At 49.8% G+C, this 21,364-nt stretch overlaps 6 protein-coding genes across 6 annotated transcripts; 2 read left to right on the top strand and 4 right to left on the bottom strand.

The window, feature by feature from the left end:
• Window positions 1-276: 276 nt before the first annotated feature.
• TGAM01_v200313 (hypothetical protein) lies at window positions 277-1,588 on the bottom strand (the record flags this gene model as incomplete). The annotated part of the gene is made up of 6 exons (XM_024548533.1): window positions 277-688; window positions 734-965; window positions 1,026-1,134; window positions 1,188-1,340; window positions 1,418-1,461; window positions 1,522-1,588. The coding sequence occupies 6 exons, from the start codon at window positions 1,586-1,588 to the stop codon at window positions 277-279; spliced, it is 1,017 nt and encodes a 338-aa protein (XP_024406748.1).
• Window positions 1,589-2,121: 533 nt separating this feature from the next.
• Window positions 2,122-3,624, top strand: TGAM01_v200312 (protoheme IX farnesyltransferase, mitochondrial; the record flags this gene model as incomplete). Its single annotated transcript, XM_018803205.1, has 1 exon — window positions 2,122-3,624. One exon carries the CDS (start codon window positions 2,122-2,124, stop codon window positions 3,622-3,624), a length of 1,503 nt encoding a protein of 500 aa, XP_018663611.1.
• A 733-nt stretch (window positions 3,625-4,357) lies between these two features.
• On the bottom strand, window positions 4,358-5,550 carry TGAM01_v200311 (hypothetical protein; the record flags this gene model as incomplete). The annotated part of the gene is made up of 2 exons (XM_018803206.1): window positions 4,358-4,843; window positions 5,026-5,550. 2 exons carry the CDS (start codon window positions 5,548-5,550, stop codon window positions 4,358-4,360), a joined length of 1,011 nt encoding a protein of 336 aa, XP_018663612.1.
• Window positions 5,551-11,209: 5,659 nt separating this feature from the next.
• Window positions 11,210-12,880, top strand: TGAM01_v200310 (hypothetical protein; the record flags this gene model as incomplete). Its single annotated transcript, XM_018803207.1, has 1 exon — window positions 11,210-12,880. One exon carries the CDS (start codon window positions 11,210-11,212, stop codon window positions 12,878-12,880), a length of 1,671 nt encoding a protein of 556 aa, XP_018663613.1.
• Window positions 12,881-13,247: 367 nt separating this feature from the next.
• TGAM01_v200309 (phosphatidylinositol-glycan biosynthesis class S protein) lies at window positions 13,248-16,435 on the bottom strand (the record flags this gene model as incomplete). The annotated part of the gene is made up of 4 exons (XM_018803208.1): window positions 13,248-14,061; window positions 14,124-14,327; window positions 14,741-16,110; window positions 16,178-16,435. 4 exons carry the CDS (start codon window positions 16,433-16,435, stop codon window positions 13,248-13,250), a joined length of 2,646 nt encoding a protein of 881 aa, XP_018663614.1.
• Window positions 16,436-16,851: 416 nt separating this feature from the next.
• On the bottom strand, window positions 16,852-17,956 carry TGAM01_v200308 (hypothetical protein; the record flags this gene model as incomplete). Its single annotated transcript, XM_018803209.1, has 4 exons — window positions 16,852-16,972; window positions 17,014-17,084; window positions 17,157-17,812; window positions 17,878-17,956. 4 exons carry the CDS (start codon window positions 17,954-17,956, stop codon window positions 16,852-16,854), a joined length of 927 nt encoding a protein of 308 aa, XP_018663615.1.
• Between the last annotated feature and the right edge of the window lie 3,408 nt (window positions 17,957-21,364).

The following is a 21,364-nucleotide window of genomic DNA, read 5'->3' as shown; positions in this document are numbered from 1 at the left end:
TCTTTCATCGGCCTCGCATTGGGCGATTTTTGTCGGCTTCACTAATAGACTCCTATGCGCACATAAAACCTCTTTATTTACTTGGCCGACGCACGGACGTTTGAGAACCTTCAGATCATCTTTCGGCCACTTTCAAGACGTTGACATCTCCGAAGATAGATATACATCAAGGCCTTTGCCGCCATTTCCTTTGTAGTAAAACAAGGCGACTTACACACATCTCCGCAAAACTCCATTTACAGAAGCGGCGAATCCTAGCAGATGCCTACCAACTCTTCAGATTGTGTAAGTCCCTGCAAGCTCTTCCAATTTTTCTTGAAAGTCCGAAAAGTAATTGATCGCTTGGATAATTTTGCCCTCGCTCGTTCCAAAGCCGCTTCTGGTGAAAGCAAGCCTCCAAGAGCTCTCATTTTCCAGGATAGTGGAGTATTTCGCTAGATCCAAATTCTCTGGGGTGTGTGTGACAGCAAAGTAGTCTCCCAGATCATTATTCGCGGCCGTAGCGTCAAGGCGAGATAACTCACTCAAGAGAATGGGTGAAATGGTTACATGGTGAACGCCTGCAAGTTGCAAGACTTCTTCAACAGACGTTAGAGATGCAGCAAGGACCCGTGTGCGTTGATTGTTAGCATCGTAGTAGGCCTGTGCTTCACGGCAGAAAGAAAAGGCCTTGTGAGGATCAATGTACCTACAAAGAGTTAGTTTGGTCAAAGAGAAGCATTGAGACACATACCCCGTCTCAAAATGGACCTTTAGCTCGTTGATATATGGGGCAATATATGTGCAATTTGCATCGGATGCAAGTGCTGCTTGCTCCATACAGAACATAGTTGTCGCAAGAGTGGCTATTCCTTCTGCTTCCAACGCACGACATGCGCTTAGGCCTTCCCATGTAGCGGGTATCTTGATGCAGATACGTTTGGCGTCGAAATTAGGTGCCAGTGCTTGAAATATGGCAATGATTCCTTTGAGTGAATGTGAGCTTTGATCTTCCTTCGCTATGTTTCTGGAAGATTCGTGCATACTTTTGGCATTATTCACAGTACCCGTTTGTGAGTATGACAGCTTCGGGTTTGTCTGCACATGTAGATACCCTGTAACATGAGGAGCAATCAACAGTTGCAATTTGACCATCTGAGACTATTAGCATAAGATTCTTTACGCCCGTAGGGTAGAGTGTTCCTCACCATAACTTCGACGACGAATTCCTTCAAAGCTACTTGGCCTCGGATCTCACCCAGGTTGCCCATGGACTGGTCTATGCTTTCTCTTATCAGCGACTCATGGTATAGGCCAATATCATTCGCCGCAGGCTTGTTAAGCTCGAAATATGCGATAGCCTTTGTACATGCGAATACATGTAAGTGGTTAGTGGTTATGTAATTACGGGATAAGTGGCATGGGCTTCATTGACTACCTGGTTTGAAGTGCAATCAACGAAAGGTCCTAGACTTTTGGTCACTTGAGAGTTGTATAAGCCATAGTTCAGGTTTATCACCAACGTTCAAATGCTGTATATACCTTCGCTGTCCAGTGTATCGCAGTCGACAGCGCTCCGTTGTCGGAGAGCATCTAGTAGAGACGGCATTTTGTGAAAAGCTGTAATACAATTTCCAGAAGAGACTGAAATGAATAAAAAGTATCAGAGTTACTATTCGGAAACTAGGAATTCCAAGCATTGATCATACTTAGTTGAGATATTGCTGAGTTGAACGAGGAGTAAGGCTATTACCGTAGACAGCAGTATTTCACCGCACTTTAATATGAGCGTTGCTTTCAGCAATATGAATGGAATAAATATGAGACTTCAAAGACACAGAGATGTATCACAAATATTAGTAAAAAAGAGAACTTTTCTCCAATATGATGTTTGTATGGTCTCGCAACAGATGATTGCAGATTGGCTCTCTTCGAATTGCCTCAAGGCAACTGCGTCGGAGCTGCACGTGCCCAGTCACGTGTACCAACCCGATATCCGAATGCAGAGAAAACTCCAGATTATCAGCAGATCTGCGCTAAATCGCCAACGCTGCCGAGCTGCAAAACGACAAAAGTCCGCTGTGAGTATCGGAGAATGGATTGAGGCCTGCGGGACGCCATGCGCTCTGATACTCGGCGATTATGCGGTCACCATTGGTCATAGCTCTTGCGCCGGAGCTTCAATTGCTGTCCAAGTGCAGTATTCGAACATCGACAGCACGACGATGGCTCTCTACTAGTCCGGGCTTGAAAGCTCCTCGAAGCTCTACGACACCACTGGGTGGCTCTTTTTTCCTTCAAAACAGGCTCTTCGAAAGATCAAGATGTCTTGAATCTATAATATCGAGGCGCAATTCCAGAGCGACCTCAACCTCAACCTCAACTTCGCCAACCCCACCCCAAAAGCCTGCGTCGCAAACACCTCAATCGATCTCAGAGCTCGCTCCCCACCGCCAGCGACAGGCCCGCAAACAAGCTCTTCTTCAATCTTCGTCGTCCGAAGCTCCTCTGCCTCCTGATGCCTCCTCGCTCCTCACATCCGCCGCGGCGTCACAGCCGAAGGACTCCTTTCGCCGAAGATTTTCTGCATACTTGTCGCTCACAAAGCCCCGCCTAACCGTCCTCGTTGTTCTGTCGGCCATGGCACCCTATGCGCTATATCCGGTTCCCGAAATGCTGATGCCCACAATGACTGAGACGCCGAGTCTAAGCCCACTGACGCTTCTATTTTTGACGACTGGAACTGCGCTTTGTTCTGCGGCCGCAAATACTCTCAACATGCTGTACGAGCCATCCACGGATGCCAAGATGACAAGGACAAGGAATCGACCGTTGGTGCGAGGCCTCATTTCGAATCGTGCAGCGGCTTTGTTCGCCGCCCTTTGCGGCGCAGCCGGCGTAACCGCTCTTTATTACGGCGTCAACCCCACTGTATCGTTCTTGGGTCTTTCAAACATTGTCATTTACGCCGGCATCTATACCCCGCTGAAGGCGGTAACTGCATTCAACACATGGGTCGGTGCTGTTGTTGGTGGAATTCCACCCCTGATGGGCTGGGCTGCCGCTGCTGGCGAAGCTGCCACAAAGGACGGGTCCTGGAAGGAGCTGCTCCTGGCCAGTGATGGATCATCCATTGGCGGATGGCTGCTCGGAGGCCTTCTTTTCGCTTGGCAGTTCCCTCATTTCATGGCTTTGAGCTGGGGCGTCCGCGAAGAATACAAGGCTGCGGGCCTGCGCATGCTTGCGTGGACCAATCCGGCGCGAAACGGGCGCGTTGCATTGCGATACAGCCTTGTCTTCTTCCCCTTGTGCTTCGGACTTTGTGCTGCTGGCGTGACGGACTGGTATTTTGCTTTGACTAGCACGCCCCTCAACCTCTGGCAGGCCCGTGAGGCATACCGGTTTTGGAAATACGAGGGTCACAAAGGAAGCGCACGGGGTCTGTTCTGGGCCAGCGTGTGGCATCTCCCTGGCGTGATGATACTTGCTTTGCTGCACAAAAAGGATATGTGGAGTCGAGCCTGGAGAGCCGTTTTTGGAGAGGATGAAGATGGAGAATGGGAAGAGGAGGAACTTGAAGAAATGGCAGGCATGGCAGCTGCTGCTGCAGTTAAGAATGGCGAGACGACAAAGTCAAGACGGTGATTTACTATCATTCATTGTAGGAGTGTTTGATGATCTCTTTGTACGACGGGAAAAGGAAGCAAAAAAGGGAAAAATGCATATGTTTTGATATAGTGTCTGGGTGGCACGTGTACATTAGAGACATTAGAGGCATCACGCAACACTGTTTGTACAATAAATAGACGAGATTGGGTACTTTATCATCAAAAGTGAGGAGCAAAGTCATGGAAAGAGAAAAAAAAAAAACATTTATAATTCTGGTCCGCCGAATTCCCATGCAAATGATCCTTCTGTCACTATTATACATCATGAAAAACGCTGTTTTCATCCCATGATTTCCCCTTTTGCAATCTGACCCAAAAATGCTCTTAAATATTAGTGGTCAATCGAAAGATCCATCAAACAATCTGCATATCCTGTGCGTGTTTTTTTCTTCTTCTTTTTCTATTTTCCAGCAACTGTTTTCTCTCCTTCAGTTCTGGTTTTGTCCCTGAACTGGGCATATCGGGGATCAAGTAATGTCAACAACACCATGTGAACGCCTTTAAGATACCATGAATGCAAACAACTGTACAAAGACAATTAAGGAATGGAGCCGTAGCTCATGTGTAGTGACACGCATTGATAAACGCGGATTTTGTGTGTGCCGAGACGGCGAAGAGTCAAGTAAACCGAATGAAAGGGGGGTGATGTAACAACACAAAATAGGGGGAAAGGGGTAGTGTAATCATAAAAGAGTGTGTGCAAGAGCATCTCAGTATTTGCCTCCATGAGGACGGTGGGCAAGCGATTCCATGCCCCTCTCGGCAGAAAGGCGCTGGCTGTCGAGATAGGGGCTGCTGTCTTGGCTGGTGCCGGTGCCCCCGCGGGACACGTATCCGTGGCTCATGCTTGCAGTAGAGCTGACGCTTGAAGAGTAGCCGTGGCCACCGTAGTAGGGCGCTGTTGCTCCCATGCCGTAGGAGGTCTGGTGGTGCTGAGGGTGGAGGTGAGATTGGGGGTGAGGCTGGAGATGCTGCTGCGGGTGGTGATAGCTGGCGGAGCTGGAGTAGGAGTGAGTGCCGGACGAGCTCGTCGCGGGGCTACTGTAGGAAGCGTCTAGTTCATCAACGGGAGTCAGGCCGATGCCGGAAATGCCGCTATCGTCGTCATACCCTGTGAGTGCTCCCGTCTCGAGACGGTCACGGCGCGAAGCGGCACGAGCTGCGCTCTGGAGATTCTTGAGGCCGTTGGACATGCACTAGAGAGAAGAACGTACAGTGTCAGTAACAGTTGATGATGGGAACGAAGGAGAAAGAGATAGAATAGATATAATGACGAATAGTTGTCCTCTGCTTTGATGGGATATAGCATTGGTAGGAGGCATGCAATACAAAAGAGATAGAAGGGGGAAACCATCAGATGGAAGACTTTTAGGCTTACCTTGGCTTCAACAACGTTCCACTTCTCTCCAGTTCGAGCTGCTAGACCGCTCCAAATCTCCTTGCGCATGCTCATGTACTCCTTGGCCAGGATCTGCATCTTGCGAGCATCCCAGTCGTCGGATCCTCTCCTCTCCATCAACCGTTCATGACGCTTGCGGCAGGCATTGGGTGTTTTCGATGGAAAGTATTGCTCCTTGATCTGATTCCAGTTGAGCCCTTGCATGCGGGCCTGGAGGAGCTGCTGGTCGTCTTGTGGACTCCAGGCTCCAGAGCTAGGCCGATGCTGGGATGGCTGAGACGACACCATGGGGAGGGTTGGCGAAGGAGCACTTGTAGAGTATGGTCCGTATGGCTGCTGTTGAGACGTCTGAAGCGGCGATGGAATCGGCATGGCTGAAGAAGGAGGAGCGACATAGTAGGAGTCGGGCATCATGCGTTGCTGAGGGTACATGGAGGATGGTGGTAGGCCAGTGGGGAGGCCGCCATAGCCCTGCTCGCCGGAGTTCTTGGTCTGTCTGGGCATTGCGAAGGAGTTGTTGAGCAGTTTTGATTCGAGAGGAAATAGATGAAGATGGAGTCGATGGATGATATGCAAATGATGGAAGTGTTGAAAAGAGATTGGTGCTTGGATGAGGTGATACGAGACCGGCTCGTTGGCAAGGAAAAATGAAACAATTAGGTATTAAGAGTGATCGACTGGCGGAGGTCCTCGTGGTCACCGAATTGGCCTGCAATGCGGTCTACTTTGAGGGTCTGGTCCTTGTAAGAGGGGGGGGGGACAGCGGCGAGTCGTCTGCAGGGGGAGAAACTCAAAAATAGTGTTTGATGACCAGCAAAAGAAGGAATGAAGAAACAAGTAAGCAACGGAAAAGTAACAAAAAACTGAGTAAAGGAACAAAATAACACACAAAAACAAAAAGTGACTCTGGAGAAAAACAAAAAGAGAAGAGCAGGCTGCCCGGGGACATAGGCCTGCTTTAAGCTTTGCGATGCATCATCTGTCAAGAGGCTAGAAACGAGACCATCATGGCCTTGGGCGGCTGTCCGGATGAAACAAGACGGACTAAGCCCAATTAGACATGTACATGAAACGGCGCGCGTGTATCTGAAAAGCTCAGTCTGCCGAGAATGGCTCGCTGATATTGGTCGGGCTGGCACTACGATCGAGCCACGGGCGGTTAAGGGGAGCCTTTTTTAGGAAAGGCGGCTATCTTGTCTAGGAAGGCTTGCCATGGGACTACTACTCTTGCGGGTAACTCAGACGCTGGGGCTCTCTACATGGGCAGTATAGAATAAGCCTGGATGGGAAAGGAAATTTCGATGTTGTGTGGTATAGGGGGGAGGCAAGAGACCAGTGTAAGGAAGCGCTTCGCCCTGAATTTGCAAGGCGGCTAATACTAGTAAGATGGGGACCATGACAAGCATCAATAACATATCTCGACACTAACAAAAAAAAAAGTTCTTCTTCTCAAAACTCCACAAGCTTCTCTACATCCATCCGAGGTGGATCATACAGCCGTCAACGTGGTATGGAGAACTCGCTGCCTTGCAGAAAAAAGGGCATGTCCACGCTCCACTCTTCGCGATGAACTGCAGAAACGCGGCTGTGCTTATGGCCCCAGAGCCTGGCCGGCAATGACATCAAGGGCCATGCCTTTCCAGAAACAGCTTAAGGTCCACGGATGATGGGCGCGAAGAGGGAAATGAGCGGGATCATTGCATTGCATATTTTTTGGGGATCGCTCGTGGATGGCCTGCCAGCCGCGCAAAACGCCGATGGAGGTGCAAGACACGCTCCAACGCTCGGATCATGCGACGGCGCATGGCAGTTGAGCGCCCGGGAGCCCCCCCTGCGCGGCCCAGTTTGCACATGGCAAGATGCATGTCTTTTCAGGGCTTTTGCCGCGCTGCCTTGCCCTTGGCGATCCAGCTGTGGGCGGGTTCTTTTCTGTGTAAGTCTGGAGGTTGGCGATACTGGATGAAGCTGGTGGGGAGAGCGTTGGTAGCAGAGCGCGGGAAGGGGCTCCACTAGCGGGAGGTGCGCCATTGGCTGATTTGCAGCTTCAAGCGCGCGTCAAGGCATGGATCCACCTGTACTAGACCATATGCAGGTTAAGTGCCTTCTATCTTTGGACGGCTTGCCAGAAGCGCCGCGCTAGGATCTTACCGCGCTGGTCTGATTGGCCGACCGCGGCGGGTATCTCGTTGTACCTCCTCGCCTGGGAAGCGGTGCTACGGTACCTCGTCAACACGGCCATGGCGAGGCCAGCAGAGGCCAGATCCACGGAGTGGAAAAAGGCAATTGAGATAGAGCAGTCTCCACGGAACTAAACATTGGTCGCGGAAATTGGCCTTTGCGGATCGCGGGTCATGAGGGCGACGGAAACGTTTCAGGTCTTGTTGCGATGAGAAGAACTCGCCCTTTTGGTCTAGGGTTGTTGGTTGTAGGCTAGATTATGTGTTGGGCCAACAGCTACAAAAGCGCGTAACCTGCTGTTGGTTCTTCCATGTTGACAGCTGCTTTTTTTTTTCTTCGAGTAGTGGTTAATTATAGTCATTGGAGGAATCACGTCATGATTCCATTTTTAGTAAGGTAGTATTCCAGGCATAGCTTGCCGCGACGCGAGAAATAGATCGAGCGCTTTTTGGGACTTTGTCATATCCCTGGATGTATCTTTGCCGTCGATGGAATCTCTTTCCCCTTTGGTCTATACTTTGCTCCGCTGAAGAGCCACGAGTGGGTACTTACCCTATTGCTTTGAGCTTGGTTGTGGTATTCTCTGGAGGAAAACACTCGTTCAATATCGTATGGCGAAACACACACGTCTTGTGACTTTATTACTCACTTCTACATCGTTCTCGTGATACAAGACACTGTGTTTACAAATTTTGGGAGCAAGTATCTGTGGGGTTCACATCTTTATGGTCGTGTAAATTTACAAACCTATACTCTGTACCAACGTATAGAGCAATATTACACCGGATATGTGTACTGGGTAAGTAAAGCTTCCACGGAACGCTGAACATTAGAACCGCGTGTCGGATTTTGAACTTCTTCTTCAAGGTCTTATTACAAATTTCTTAAATCCTGTATCATCGAATTTGCGTAAAAAAGATGCTGTCATCAATTCTACTTCAGCTTTCGCCTATTCATTAGAGTTGAGTGTATCGTGAAACTTTATGTTGTACTGGCTACGAAATTCTTTTAATGATCTTGGCTACTACTCTGCCAATGCTATGGCGGCTCTTCCACTATACAAGATGGAATATCAAATCACCAAATTGTTAGAAGGCAACGACGATGCAACCTGTACGGTCCGCAGAAATGGCAAGATTTTTTACATTGAGATCTCGCCCTGGAGATTCGTCAATTCGCCTGCCTCAACAGAGAAGATACAAGTCTTACTCCAAAGTTCTACAGTCTGGTGAAGAGGTAATAGGTGAAACATACGATATCGACGTTTATGACTGGGTTATGGCACCATTTGGGCCCTTGCTCATTGGGCTCGCACCTGATCCATCGGCAGAGTCGGTAGGAAACATTCGAGTCACACTGAAAGAATATCTCTATCCTGAATTCTTCTTGTTTATACTCGATAAAATCGATAAATAGCTGTCATCCCATTGGCCATTATGTAATGTCTTTGAAGACGATTTTTGGATGACCTAGAATCCTGGCCGGGCTTTTACAACCCAACTGGAATTATCATCAGCCATAAGAATCCTGAAGATGCACTTTTTGAGCCACCAAAGAAGGATTTGACTGAGAAGGGCCAGATCGCATGTTTCTTTAAGCGCTGCCGTAGCAGTGTACCAATAGCCCGAGAGCTTCAAACATGTAAAAAGATTCACGCAGCTGGCTTAGACTCTCAAGTGAATCTTTGTCACAGGCACGGTATTGCGATGGTTGACAATAACTCTATTCTGGGGCTTTTATTAACACACATTGACGGTGTTCGACGATTGTCCAATATTGTCATCCCTGAAGAACCCAATGACCCTCCACGTGCAATTAGAGAACGGTGGATGGTTCAGACAAAAGATGCCTTATCAGCGCTACACGCAAGCGATATAGTTTGAGAAGAGGTAAAGGCAGAAAATATCTTGATTGGTGAGGAGGATAATGCTTGGCTGATTAATTTCGGGGTAGGCTACACTGAAACACGGGTTGACAAAGGCACAGCAGGGACCGCGGCGGGAGATTTTCCTGGGATGATTGAGCTGAAGAAACTTGTATTTCCTCCAACTTGATGGAAGTAGCCCCAAGGCAATACTGAGAGAATATCAGCGAGATTTCTGAACCTCCGTTGGACCGACAGTGTACATTTACTACGCAGTAACTATTAATGTGCTCCTTATTATGATGGATATGTGCAGACTTACATGTGTAAGATTACCTTGCCAAAACTACTATTAGCGTGATTTAACTCATTGCAAAAGCCCTGATTATCGAAAACTTAATCCAAGGTAATGGTAGCAATCAACTCTCTTCCAGCCATCAACTTCCTTCTTTCGCTATATAAACCGTTAGATCCCGCCAAGGCGGTACAAGCGGATATCGCCTTTGACGCCCCCCAATCAACGCCGCGCACCAAACTATCTTGGCCGCGGCGCTTTGCGATGGTGGATCATCGCCACTATGACGATGGGCGGGGAAAGCCAATTGAATGAAGGGCTATGATCGAAAAGAATCCGACATTTCCCACGAACTTGCTTCCCCGCATACTAAGGAGCAGTGAATCTGTCATTTGTGGACCTACAACAAGATATTATTATGGCATTTGCATCGTATTGAAAGGTTAAGCGAAGTCATAAACTCGATCCCTAGTTCACTGAAACGCCGGGAGCCGGCAATGACAGCCTTCTCCAGCACCAAACCATTAGTCATTTAAACGGTCTGTACGGAGCACATGGGCATGCATATCATCTAGATTTACTAGTGAGTAGCCCTCTCGCTGAGTTTCCCAATTTGGGCGCACATGAGATAACAGAGGAGGCGAGACGGGTTTAGCTGAGGTTAGCTTAGCCCTACCGAGAAATCACCAGCCAATACCTATTTTCAGAATCTCAATCAGAAAGGATAACAGATATTAGAAGGGCGTATTAGACCTGTCAATGCTCTTCTCCATAGATAGGCAGATACGTGTAAAAAGTCATATACCATGGTCAGTGGATTCTCAGCGGGGGCTTCCGGGCGGTCGGACCAGGGTACCGCATTATCGGCCTGGAACAGCCTTCACGGATTTTGTTCTCTTACAGATTGTATAAATACGACAAGCACAAACTGACCGAAATACGGCGGGCGGCTTAGAATGTTCTAACTAATAATGGGCATAAACCAGTATCACCACCAACTAAAACAGCCTTTTCGACAACAAAGGAGGGGAGAGTTCCGCGCCGATCCACGCTCTTGACGCCTCTCGGAGCCGCGACAAAACCGCACTGGGCTTGGAGAAATCTGGGGAAGTCCGGGGTCCCCCTAGCCTAGCACCGGCCTTAGCATATCTCAAGCAGGTCCTTTAGCTCTTCCGCTTCGTTTGTTATCAAAGCCCGCCCTTGACGCCGTCCTATCAGTTCCCCGTCGTTATCAGCTCCCCTGGGTTACGTACGTAGCGCACTGTGGCAACTTGAGTCCTTTGCCATTGATACCGAAATGGAGCCCCTTGTCTAGGCTGCTTATCGCCTAGAGCGAGCGATCGGGGCTGTAGGAACGATGAGAGATAAGCACAGTTGCAGGGTGGTGTGTGTGTGTGTGTGTGTGTTGCGAGTTGAGTGTAACCTTAGCGTGTAGGGATTGAAGATCCAAGATGAGGAGAAGGCCGAAGAGAGAGAGACATTCAAGTACCTCATAAACGTATCACGCGCGCCCTTGCCCGGCAGAAGGTTCTCTTGCTGCTTCTTCCTTTTCGCTTCCTCTTTTGATTATAACTGGGACAATGCCCTCTGTTTCCTGGTTATAAGTCTGGCGGAGAGTCTCACATTGTCACGCGGTAATTTGATATTCTGAGACAACCAACCTACTTATACGCTGTGTTTTTTGGGAATGCAGCATCGAGCTACGATATACTTGTCTCGACGGGATATTCTGTTGTGACAGAGTCTCTCTATCCATCACTTCATATTCTCTTTCTATAATATCTCCATCAGCTTTCACCTAGATTGATAAGACAATCTCATCCATCATGGCCAGCAACAGGAGCAACAGCAACAGCGGCGGCAGCACCAAGAAAGACGCCAACATGGCAAAGTTCATCGACCCCCACGACCTCGACGACTCCGTCGACCAAGCCACCCGCGACGCCGTCGACCTCGCCGCCCTCGGCCACAGCCAGGCCCTCTCGCGCAAGTTCGACATCTGGAGCATGCTCGCCCTGGCCTTCTGCGTCCTGGGCACCTACTCCACCGAGGCCCAGGACCTCTCCAGCGGCCTGACCAACGGCGGGCCCGTCGCCGTGCTCTGGGGCCTCCTCGTCGTAACGCTCTTCAACCTCTGTGTGGCCCTGTCCATGGGCGAGCTCTGCAGCAGCATGCCCACCGCGCTGGGGCAGGCGTTCTGGATCTCGCAGCTGAGCCAGACGCCGCTGGGGCGATTCGCCGCGTACATGTGTGCGTGGATCAATACGTTTGGTTGGTGGACGTTGACGGCGTCGCAGAATGCGTTCATGACGGAGTTCTTGCTGGGCATGAAGGTCATGTTTGACCCGGACTGGGATGGCGCGAGTAAAGGCTGGGTGCAGTTCCTCGTCTATGTCGGCATCACGATTACTTTTACGGCCATCAACCACGTTGGATGCCGCAATGAAAAGTTTCTACCGGGCTTCAATAACTTTGTCGGCATCTGGTATGTCGGCTTGTTCTTCGTGATTGGCCTTGCGCTGCTCATCTCTGTCGGAATCAAACACGACCTCAAGTACCAGTCGGCCAAGTTTGTGTTTGCCACTTGGATCAACCAGAGCGGTTGGCCTGACGGCGTTACTTGGTTCATCGGCCTTGTCCAGGGCGCCTATGGCCTCACGGCATTCGACTCTGTCATCCACATGGTTGAGGAGATTCCTGCGCCTCGCAAGAATGGACCAAAGACCATGTACTTGTCCGTCCTGTGCGGCGCCATTTCTGGATTCATCTTCATGGTCATGTGCCTCTTCACCATTCAGAACTTGGACAACGTTCTAGACCCTCCTACAGGTCTCCCGTTTGTGGAACTCTTGCAGGAAACCGTTGGACTCAACGGCGCTGCTGTTTTGGTTGCCCTCTTCATCTTCAATGGCATGGGCCAAGGAGTCAGTGTCTTGACCTCTGCTTCTCGTCTTACGTGGAGTTTCTCCCGTGATGGCGGTATTCCCTACTCCGCATACTTCTCCCACGTCGACCCTACCTGGAAGGTTCCCGTTCGTGCTCTGTGGCTCCAAGCATTCATCATCAGCCTTGTTGGCATCCTATACCTCTTTGCAAACACTGTCCTGGAAGCCATTCTCAGTGTCAGTACTATTGCCCTGACCGTCTCATACGGCATGCCCATCGTTGTGTTGCTCCTGGTTGGCCGTGACAAGCTGCCACCGGGAGAGTTCAAACTAGGAAAATTTGGCATGCCGCTCAACATCATCTCCGTCATTTACTGCGTCATCACAACAGTATTCTTCCTCTTCCCTGGCGACCCTAACCCTGCGCCAGCCGACATGAACTATGCCATTGCCGTGTTTGGTGTCATGCTCGTCGCTGCCATTGGCTTCTGGTTTGTCAAGGGTCGGGTTTCATTCATGCAAATGGATGAAGAGCTGATGGGTGAAGCGGTGCGTGAGCTCTCGTATGACGAGCAAAACGTTCGCGTGGGTTTATCAGCAGATGCTAAATGAAAACTGTACGATTTTGATTGGTAGCGGAGTTATGGGCTTTTGTTTTTAGTTTAATTCTGTTCAATTCCTTACTGAAATAAAGTACATATTGAGGCTATCGAGCTTGTAGATGGTTTACTTTCTATACATAATATTGTGTGAGTTTTGAAGTTGCATATATGCACTTATTTTGGCGCGTGCAAAGAACATATTGGCTACTCATAAAATACCACTTAAAAGCATAGCATCAATGGGAAAATGAGATGAAATAATGGTATTCGATGCCAAATACAAAGCGATTCTAAGCTTATACTGCTGTAAAGAGGAGCCCGCTATTGCGTCTTGTCCATCCATCAAAAGAAAAGTTGTCTCACCACCATTTATTGATCTAATTGCCATCGTACAGCTTACCCGCAAAATCACAAATCAAGTCCAGCATAGCATCCAGCACTCCCTCCTCCGCCCAAAAGTGCCCTGCCGATCCAATCTCGTGTCCCTGGAACTGCGACCCCGGCTGCGAGCTCAGCCGTCCCACCCAAGCACGCAGCTTGCCAACGGGCACAAAGATGTCATTGTCTCCGAAGACGGCCAGGGTGGGATTCCGCACCAGCTTAGCCTCCGCGTCGTCTTCCTGACGTGGCTTCTGCCTTGCAAACACCGACGGGACCAACGACATGGTTGCGAGATGCGTAACGAGGCCTTGCAGTGGAGACACGAGGAGATAGGCCGGCCGGGGCGTGATGAAGCCGCTTACTGGTGAGAGCTTGCCCTTTGCCGGTGTTGCTGCTACAGGCGGACTAGATGATTTCTCGGAACTGCTTGTAGGAGAAGTCTTGCGGGAGGCTTTCTGTTGTCCGCGTGCCATGGCGGCGCGAGCCTCCTGCACCGCTTGGGTTTGCCTTTCAGCCCAGCTTTCAGCCCGCAGGCGTATTTGGGCAGCATGAGATCCACAGTCCGGAGAGCTGAAAGGCTCAAGGACCTGGTCAAGGGGCGGCAGTTGAGTAGTGATCATGGCTCCGTAAGAGTAGCCCGCCATCATCAAGACGGGCGGCACGGTCTTTTCTGATGGCGGCTCTGCCATGCGGTGACCAAATGGATCCAGACGATGCAGATAATGCGCCATGAAGCCGACGAAGCTGGTATAATCGCCGCATTCCGGCTTTGCCGTCCATGACGTTCTCCCGGCAGACCGACCAGCACCTCTGCATACATGAATCTCATTAGCGCTCACATACTCTTAATTGGTGTTATCATCCACGCGTACCTGAAGTTGAATGTCCCCAGCAAGTATCCTTTACGACGCAGCTGCTCAGCCGCAATGCCCATCAACGGATCATCAAAGCTCCCGCCCATCGGCGCATAAGGATGCGCAAACACAACGGCGTGGCGCTTCCAAGGCGCGGCGCCCTCTGTGTAGAACGAGTCTGGGTGATAGACTCGGCAGTCCAGCGCGGCCCCATCGTGGATGCTGGGGATGGTCAGCGTGAATGAGGGCTCGGGCAGCATCTTCTTCTTTTTCGCATTTTAGCGACAACGAGAGGCGAAGCTGGTGATGCTGATATCCGCGTGGTGGGTCGTCGTTTGTCGCAGAATGGAAGCTTTGCTGCGGAAAATGGGGAGGGTCCAGTTATTCACCTAAGCTTCCTAATCTTGGCTTCGCCTTAGCTTTGGGCGCGACGTCACTTGCCCAGTTGATCGTTTGCGGCGATTGGATGGTCGAGGCACATGATTTTTGTGATTTGATGCTGTGAAGAATCACAACTATCCGAAGCATAACGAGTAATGTGAAGAGTTGTGCAGAATTTCATGGGTATCTTTCTATTTTTTTTTAGAACATTTCTTGCTATATAATCTCTATAACTAACATTTATTTCTGCTTACTGCTTCTTCTTATTCTTAGCATCCAATGCCTTCTGCTTCAACTCCTTTATAATTCTCTTGGTCTCATTAATAAGTCCCATGACCAACGGTACAAAAATCGGCCCAAGCAGCGGAAGATAGACGGCAATCTTGTGCTCGTCTGGGAAATACAGCTGTCCTACCATGCTCTTCTCGAAAAAGGCCCTCTCTGCCTCTTCCTCCGCAATTCTTGCATGCTTTAGTCCTTCGGGCCCGCCAAGATCTGCGCAAGCCAGTTCCAAGTGATGCATCGTCTTCGAAACGCCATCCGCGACGTTCCGGGGGATCGAAATGGAAGGCAGCGCGAGTGATAGTCGTGCAAGCGACCCTAGCGTGGATGATGCACGAAGCAAGAGGTCGGTAGATCGGATGCGACCGAGTGTGGAAAGCCTCAATGGCAGGGATCCAGACTGAGGTGTGCCCAAGAGCGACAAAAGATGTCCGCCAAAAGTCAGCATTGGTTGCTTGAGCGTTGCAGTAGATACGTGGCTCTCCGTGTCTGGCTGAGATAGTAGGTACACGGTGCCCCATTGGGGAATCATCCATGACTGCGAAGTTTCTGTCTCTGCGTCCAATCCAATCGTCTGATTTCCAATGTATATGACAAAGTTGACTGTCGGCGCCTTACCAATAGATGGCGACAGCGGCCACTCGGCGGCATTGATAAACGAGGACAGATGCTCTTTGTTGAGCACTTGGGATTGCACGCCGGGGACAGCGTATAGCTGAACTTGTGTGTCGATGGTGAAATTGTGTATTGGACGCAAGACTTCTAGCATCGGCCGGATATACTCGTCCAATGCAGCCTCAATATCCCAAGTATTAGGCAACCCTCTATCGGTGAAGAGAGAGAAAGTAAGATGGTAGGTGGGAGCGTATCGTAGTGATCGAGTCGTTCTCTTCGAGAGTGTCTCTGCAGCCTCCGGGCTCAGACCCTGAGGACGCACGCCTGTGGACATGGACGAGGTAGAGAGAAGGTAAGATATGATGGACTGTTCCTCGGCAAAAGTGGCGCGAAGCTCGTTTGTAATGTAGGACGCAAGGGGCGATGATGACGACGTAAGAGACGGAACATGGTTTGGAGGGTAGGTTATGTCGAGTACGGCAGACTCCTGGTTAAGCGATGCGGAGCTACTCGTCCCCGGCTTGAGTCGAATCGTCAGGGCAGTTTGGAAATCGTCTCTCGGAATGGGCGCGTTCCGCGGCGCAAGCTCCAGGCGCAGATGGTGGCCGGAGAAGTCGTTCAGATCGTCCAACGCATGCTGGGTCAGTCGGATGAGATTCTGCGCTTCTTGATCTTGCAGGGAGTCCGCCTGTATTGAGATCTGGAGGGGAAACACCGGTCGACAGGCCTATTAACCATGTAAAGTTAGCTGGGGTTCGACAAGGCAACGTCCTGGGAGCATCGGATAGCCATACCTTGCCGTCAGCCCATTTCAGCATGCTATCCAAGGGCAAATCAGCGCGATATATCGCTGTTGTTTTCCACCAAAACGGCACACCAAGCAGAAGCACAACTAGCCAGAATGACAAGACGACATAGGATCGTTGTTTGATAGCCGACCGCTTCTCAGGAGGAGGCAGAGTAGGCGAAGGAGCTGCAGCAGTCGCAGGCGCAGAATCGCTGGGCGTAGAATCGCTGGGCGCCTGCAAGGGTTCTGATTCTCCAGGCGCCATGATTGCCGTCTTGGGGAGATGAGAGAGAGCGGCTGGTCCTGGATCGGCTATTGCGCAGAGTCAATGCCTTGATGCTCCAGTATACGTTGTAATGAATGGATGCTATATCTGGACCCTGATGGGCCTGAAGCTAAGTGGCATTAATGACATTGCCAGTCCAGGAACGGGAACTCAGCTGCGGCGCAGTCACGTGAATTGCTGGTATTACCTGCTCCTCACTTGCTATGTCGATACTCAACATCATCGGATTGATGAATCTTCACATATGCTAACAGATTGTTTCTTTATTTCATTTCTCGCTTCTTCTTATACCTCTTCTTCGTTTTCTTCTTGAGTTTGAAAAATCTCTATTAATTACTTTCTTGAGTCTATGGCTAATGTCATATCAGAGAACAAGAACCACGCTGCTACGGCTGCTAGCTGAACTCAGATCCAAGCCATAGGCAGCTTGGTCCAAATGTGAACCAGAATACATCGAAATCAACCAAAACGCCCATCTGTTCCCAGTCATTCCGCATATCATCATTAACCCGCGCACTGGTCAGGCTCCGTGTATTGCCTAGCCATGCGCCACCTACAACGTCGCCATAAACGCGGGCAGCGCCAGTCCAAGGCCTACAGCTATCCACTTCATGCGAACATGGCCCATCTATCGCCAATCTCAAATTAGCACACCGCTTTATTGTTATCCAGTGAAAGAATGAGATATAGCACGACTTACCTCTCCAACACTAGGGGCTGCTGCGCTGCTCGTGGTGGCCGCTGCTGCTGAGCTGCGAGTCGCAGTTGATGACTGCTTGCTGGAGCCAGTCGGGCTGCTAACTGCTGAGCCTGTCTCGGATGGAGTCGGCGAGTTACCTCCCGCCGTTGTTCCTGGAGAGACATCACCAGTGGCAGTGCTTGGTGCGTCTGTTGGAGCAGGACCGGTCGTGGAAGGACCAGTCGTTGCAGGACCAGTAGCGGCGGCGACATCTGCAAACTTGGTGCAGAGGCCAATCGCCCCAGAGTTCTTCTCCAAGGCGCTCCAGATGGTCGGGTGAGCGCTTTGCCCTGTGCTCACACAGGTTGCTACTGCGTTATCCCACGTGTCTGGGTCGTAGTTGTTGTTATCATCATAGCACAGACAGCTAGCCTGATCCTTGTAGGATGAGCTATCAAAGTTGGAGACAGCCTTCTCGCAGCTGGAGACGTAACGCTCAACGGCAAGACAAGCGTCGTGAAAGACGCCAAATCCATTTTGCTGCTGGAACTCGGCCATGCACTGCGCAACATCGCCAACCGTGCTTTGCGAGCAGCACTCCGTTGGCATGCCGGTGAAATCTACTGTGCAGGAGCCAAAGCCGTATGGCTCTCCCTGGCAGAAATTCTTAACACATGCTGATAGATGGGCGAGTTAGCAGCGAGGTCCTGGTATAGAGTGTGTCAACTGTGAAACTACTGACTCGGTGCAAGCTGTGCATTGGAGAAATCACATTTCTCAATTACAAACTGGCAGGTTGTAAACTTGTTTTGAGCCGACATTGTGACTTAAGATTGCTTCTTTGATTCAGCGCTTTTGACCTATTCAAAAATTCACGAAACACGAAACAGGGCATTAAATGCCAAGACTCCGGCTTTTAAATATCTCTATTGCTCCTACAATTACTTGATTATCCTTAGCAGAATGTTGGGCATGGGATGCCTCAATACATCTCCAGCCTAGTTTTCAGCTGGGACGATAGCGCGTAAATAATGTGGCGGTAATGGCAGACTATTGAGACGGCTAACCCAATACTGGCGACGATCGTCCAGGCACAGCAACCTCGTCTTGCCTAATCTGTACTTGGCTGTTCAGTTCACCGAATACTTCAGGCGATTTAGGGCATGGCTTCCATGTACGGCAGAGCGGGTGTGGCGAAGCTGAAATGAAGACAGCATAGTTGATCTAGATAGTATCAAGAGCGCAGCCACGTCTAGCTGGCTGTTAGTTGTTTGCTCCAGGGCAAGCATAGAAGCTATCTTTTAGCTTCGGTGAGTTGATGTTCTGGGCTCAGCAGATCAAGATCCCTCTCTGGGGCAGATTCAAGCTTATATAAAAGGTCTCGAATCATGTCGACTCCGGACTGTGGCGAAGACTTTGAAGTGACCATCTTTGTCCGGCTATATCGGCATTAAGCTGCCACTCGCAGTTGTATGATTTGATGGATGCGTTGCTATTTACGAAACATACTGATACGTGCAGAACACTATCGCCTAGGCATTTGGCAGAACAAGAGAGAGAAACAGGAACGGCACAGACGCAGGCGCTACCTTACCATGTAAACTACTTGGGAAGCTTTTCTTGACTTTTACGCCAATACACGTTCTCCAGAATTCGAAAATCATGGAAAACGATACCGCATATCTAATCAGGGGCAGGATCGAAATGATGCTCTAGCAATGTATGGATCTGGACATCCTCCACCACGTTTTCAAATGTTCCATTTACAAAGCACATGCATCAACTAGAGGCAGCTAACTCCTTTGCCTGTGTTTGACATGTGTCCCCAAATCAGATTATACTAGCGATTCCATAGATCCATCCAACCGAGCAATCTTATCTATTTATACATACGAATTGAACATAACGACGTATACTCATACTCTGCTCGATTGTTTGGATCCATCTGGCTCAAGCATCCCGAACCTGCAGCTCTACTATCAGATCCATTACAATGCGGGCTGATTGAAGTTCACCTTGACGTGAATCCAGCATACAAGGCGTCATCATACTCCTAGGATGCACAAACCCCGTCACATCCCATACATGCAATGGCGCCACGCTACGCATCACACCAACTTGCATGGCTGCGTTGCGCCGGCTAAGAAGCATGGGCGATCTCACTTTGTGGATCGATGGCATCTGCATCGATCAAACGTCCACAGCCAAACGCAGCGCCCAGGTCGCACTCATGCGAGACATTTACAAGCAATCCGCGGAGGTGGGCGTTTGTTTGGTGAGGAAGACGAGGCGAGCAAAAAGGCCATTCAGTATCTGGAGGATACTGCGCTGATAAGCATGGACAATGAGCGGGGAAACATATCTCCCTCTTTTGGCAGGCTTGCAAGTGAAGAAAGTCTAGGACGACCCAATTGGATCTCTGTTTGAGCGATTGGTTCTCTCGCATGTGGACGAATTCGGGAAATGACGTTGCCGCCGCAACACCAAGTTCAGGTCCTCTGTGGGAGTATCTTACTACCTTGGGGTATTTGGCTATTGCACTAGATATGCTGAAAGCATCGGACTACCGATGGGGGACTGTCATTATGTTGTGCGATTACAGGCGTTTTTGAGTAGATGCTTGACAGAGAAATGCTTGACAGAGAAGAGGGAAGGGAGTGCAATCAAGCCGAGTCTGCTGGATATTTGCTTTACGGCACGGAAAGAAATGCACAGATCCAAACGACCGAATCTTTGCCTACTCGGCATATCCCAGGAGCTGGACATGACGGTCCCATGCCCAGACTACTCGCACCCTTTGAGCCGCATCTACGCAACTACCACTGTGGCATGTTTCACAAACAACCTTTCCATCGAATTCTTCCATACGTCTCCTCGGATCGCAGGCGAGCTGGACTGCCTTCATGGGCAATAGACTAGGGAGACCCTGCTTGGCCGAGCAACGACGCCCGTGCGACGGTTACAAAGACACTGTTGTAGGCTAGTGGGCTGTCCGCTTCGAGATTGGACTTTTCAGAAGCGACGCTTCGTATTGAGGTGCAAGGATCCGTTGTTGATTCGGTACGGCAGGTTGGACAACCGCTGTCGACGAAAAGCCGACAAGAGTCGGTCGTTGACGAGAGGCTTGTTTTGGACGGCCTTGCTGTGGAAGCGAATGGCTAGTGAAACCGTGAGAATTCTGTCCATGATGTGCATGCGGCTGTTGAAATCTTTGCGAACTTGATTGAACTTGCAGCTTCTATTAGATATGGGTACTAACGAAGTAATGATGATGAGAGTAATTGGTATGATTTGCGTGACACGCTTCTGGAGTATCACAGTTCTGGAGAAAAAACGAGGAGTATGCAGAGCTTCGATCATTATTCTGGCCATAGTGCAAAGCCATCGAAACCTCTTCACTTGCAGCATCTCATCAAAAGCCAAGGCCTTCAGACCGGCCATCCGCAGCACTGCAGTCATTTCTGGCTCTCACTAAGTATTCTGGATCAAGATACTACTTCAAAGTCTGGCTAATTGCCGAAAAAAGGCAGATATTCATTAACGCAATCGGGTTGGAAATGTTAATGCGCTTATCTCGGGCTTACACAATGCCAGTCATTCTTAAGCCGACGGCCCAGGGGCAACATCTTTATACTTATCATGCTTATATACCTGGTCTTGAGGATGGCGAAAGATGGGACAAGGATGGCTTGCTCGCCCAAAGACTGTGGTTGGTAAAAGCGATCCTTGTAGGCATCCAACAACATTATAATACTGCATCTGGATATAAGTGATTGTGGGTATGTACCGGCCGCCAGTTGGCTGTGTCGCGATAACCACCGTTTTTATTTAGCATATTCTGCATTCAATAGGTGAAAGAGGTCGAATTTATTGATATATCACCTCGCACAGAGTAACGGTAAGTGGCACCGAATGAATAATGCTGCGACGTCGGAATTCAATTACCCTTACCGAAAGGTGTCTCAGCAGTAAATCGACTCAGCTCCGAACACTGTGTGGACAGCGGCCGGGGCTTTTAATCTAATGGTGAGTGGCGATACGAAGAGATGGTGATGGCTAGACGAGAGCATATGAACGAGAGCATATGAATGAGTTTGTTGCAGCAGTTATTCAGTGCCAAGGTGCCTGCCTTGGTATTCTCAAGTACATGTATACATGCAGTTTGCGGTAAGTCAAGTTCTTAAATTAGTAAAATATTGATCTTTGCTGGCAGAATGTCCATTCATAGG

This window comes from Trichoderma gamsii (genome assembly GCF_001481775.2).
Source record: "Trichoderma gamsii strain T6085 chromosome Unknown Scaffold_1.2, whole genome shotgun sequence".
In the NCBI taxonomy this organism is placed as follows: Eukaryota; Fungi; Ascomycota; class Sordariomycetes; order Hypocreales; family Hypocreaceae; genus Trichoderma; species Trichoderma gamsii.
This window is presented reverse-complemented; position numbering and strand designations above follow the sequence as displayed.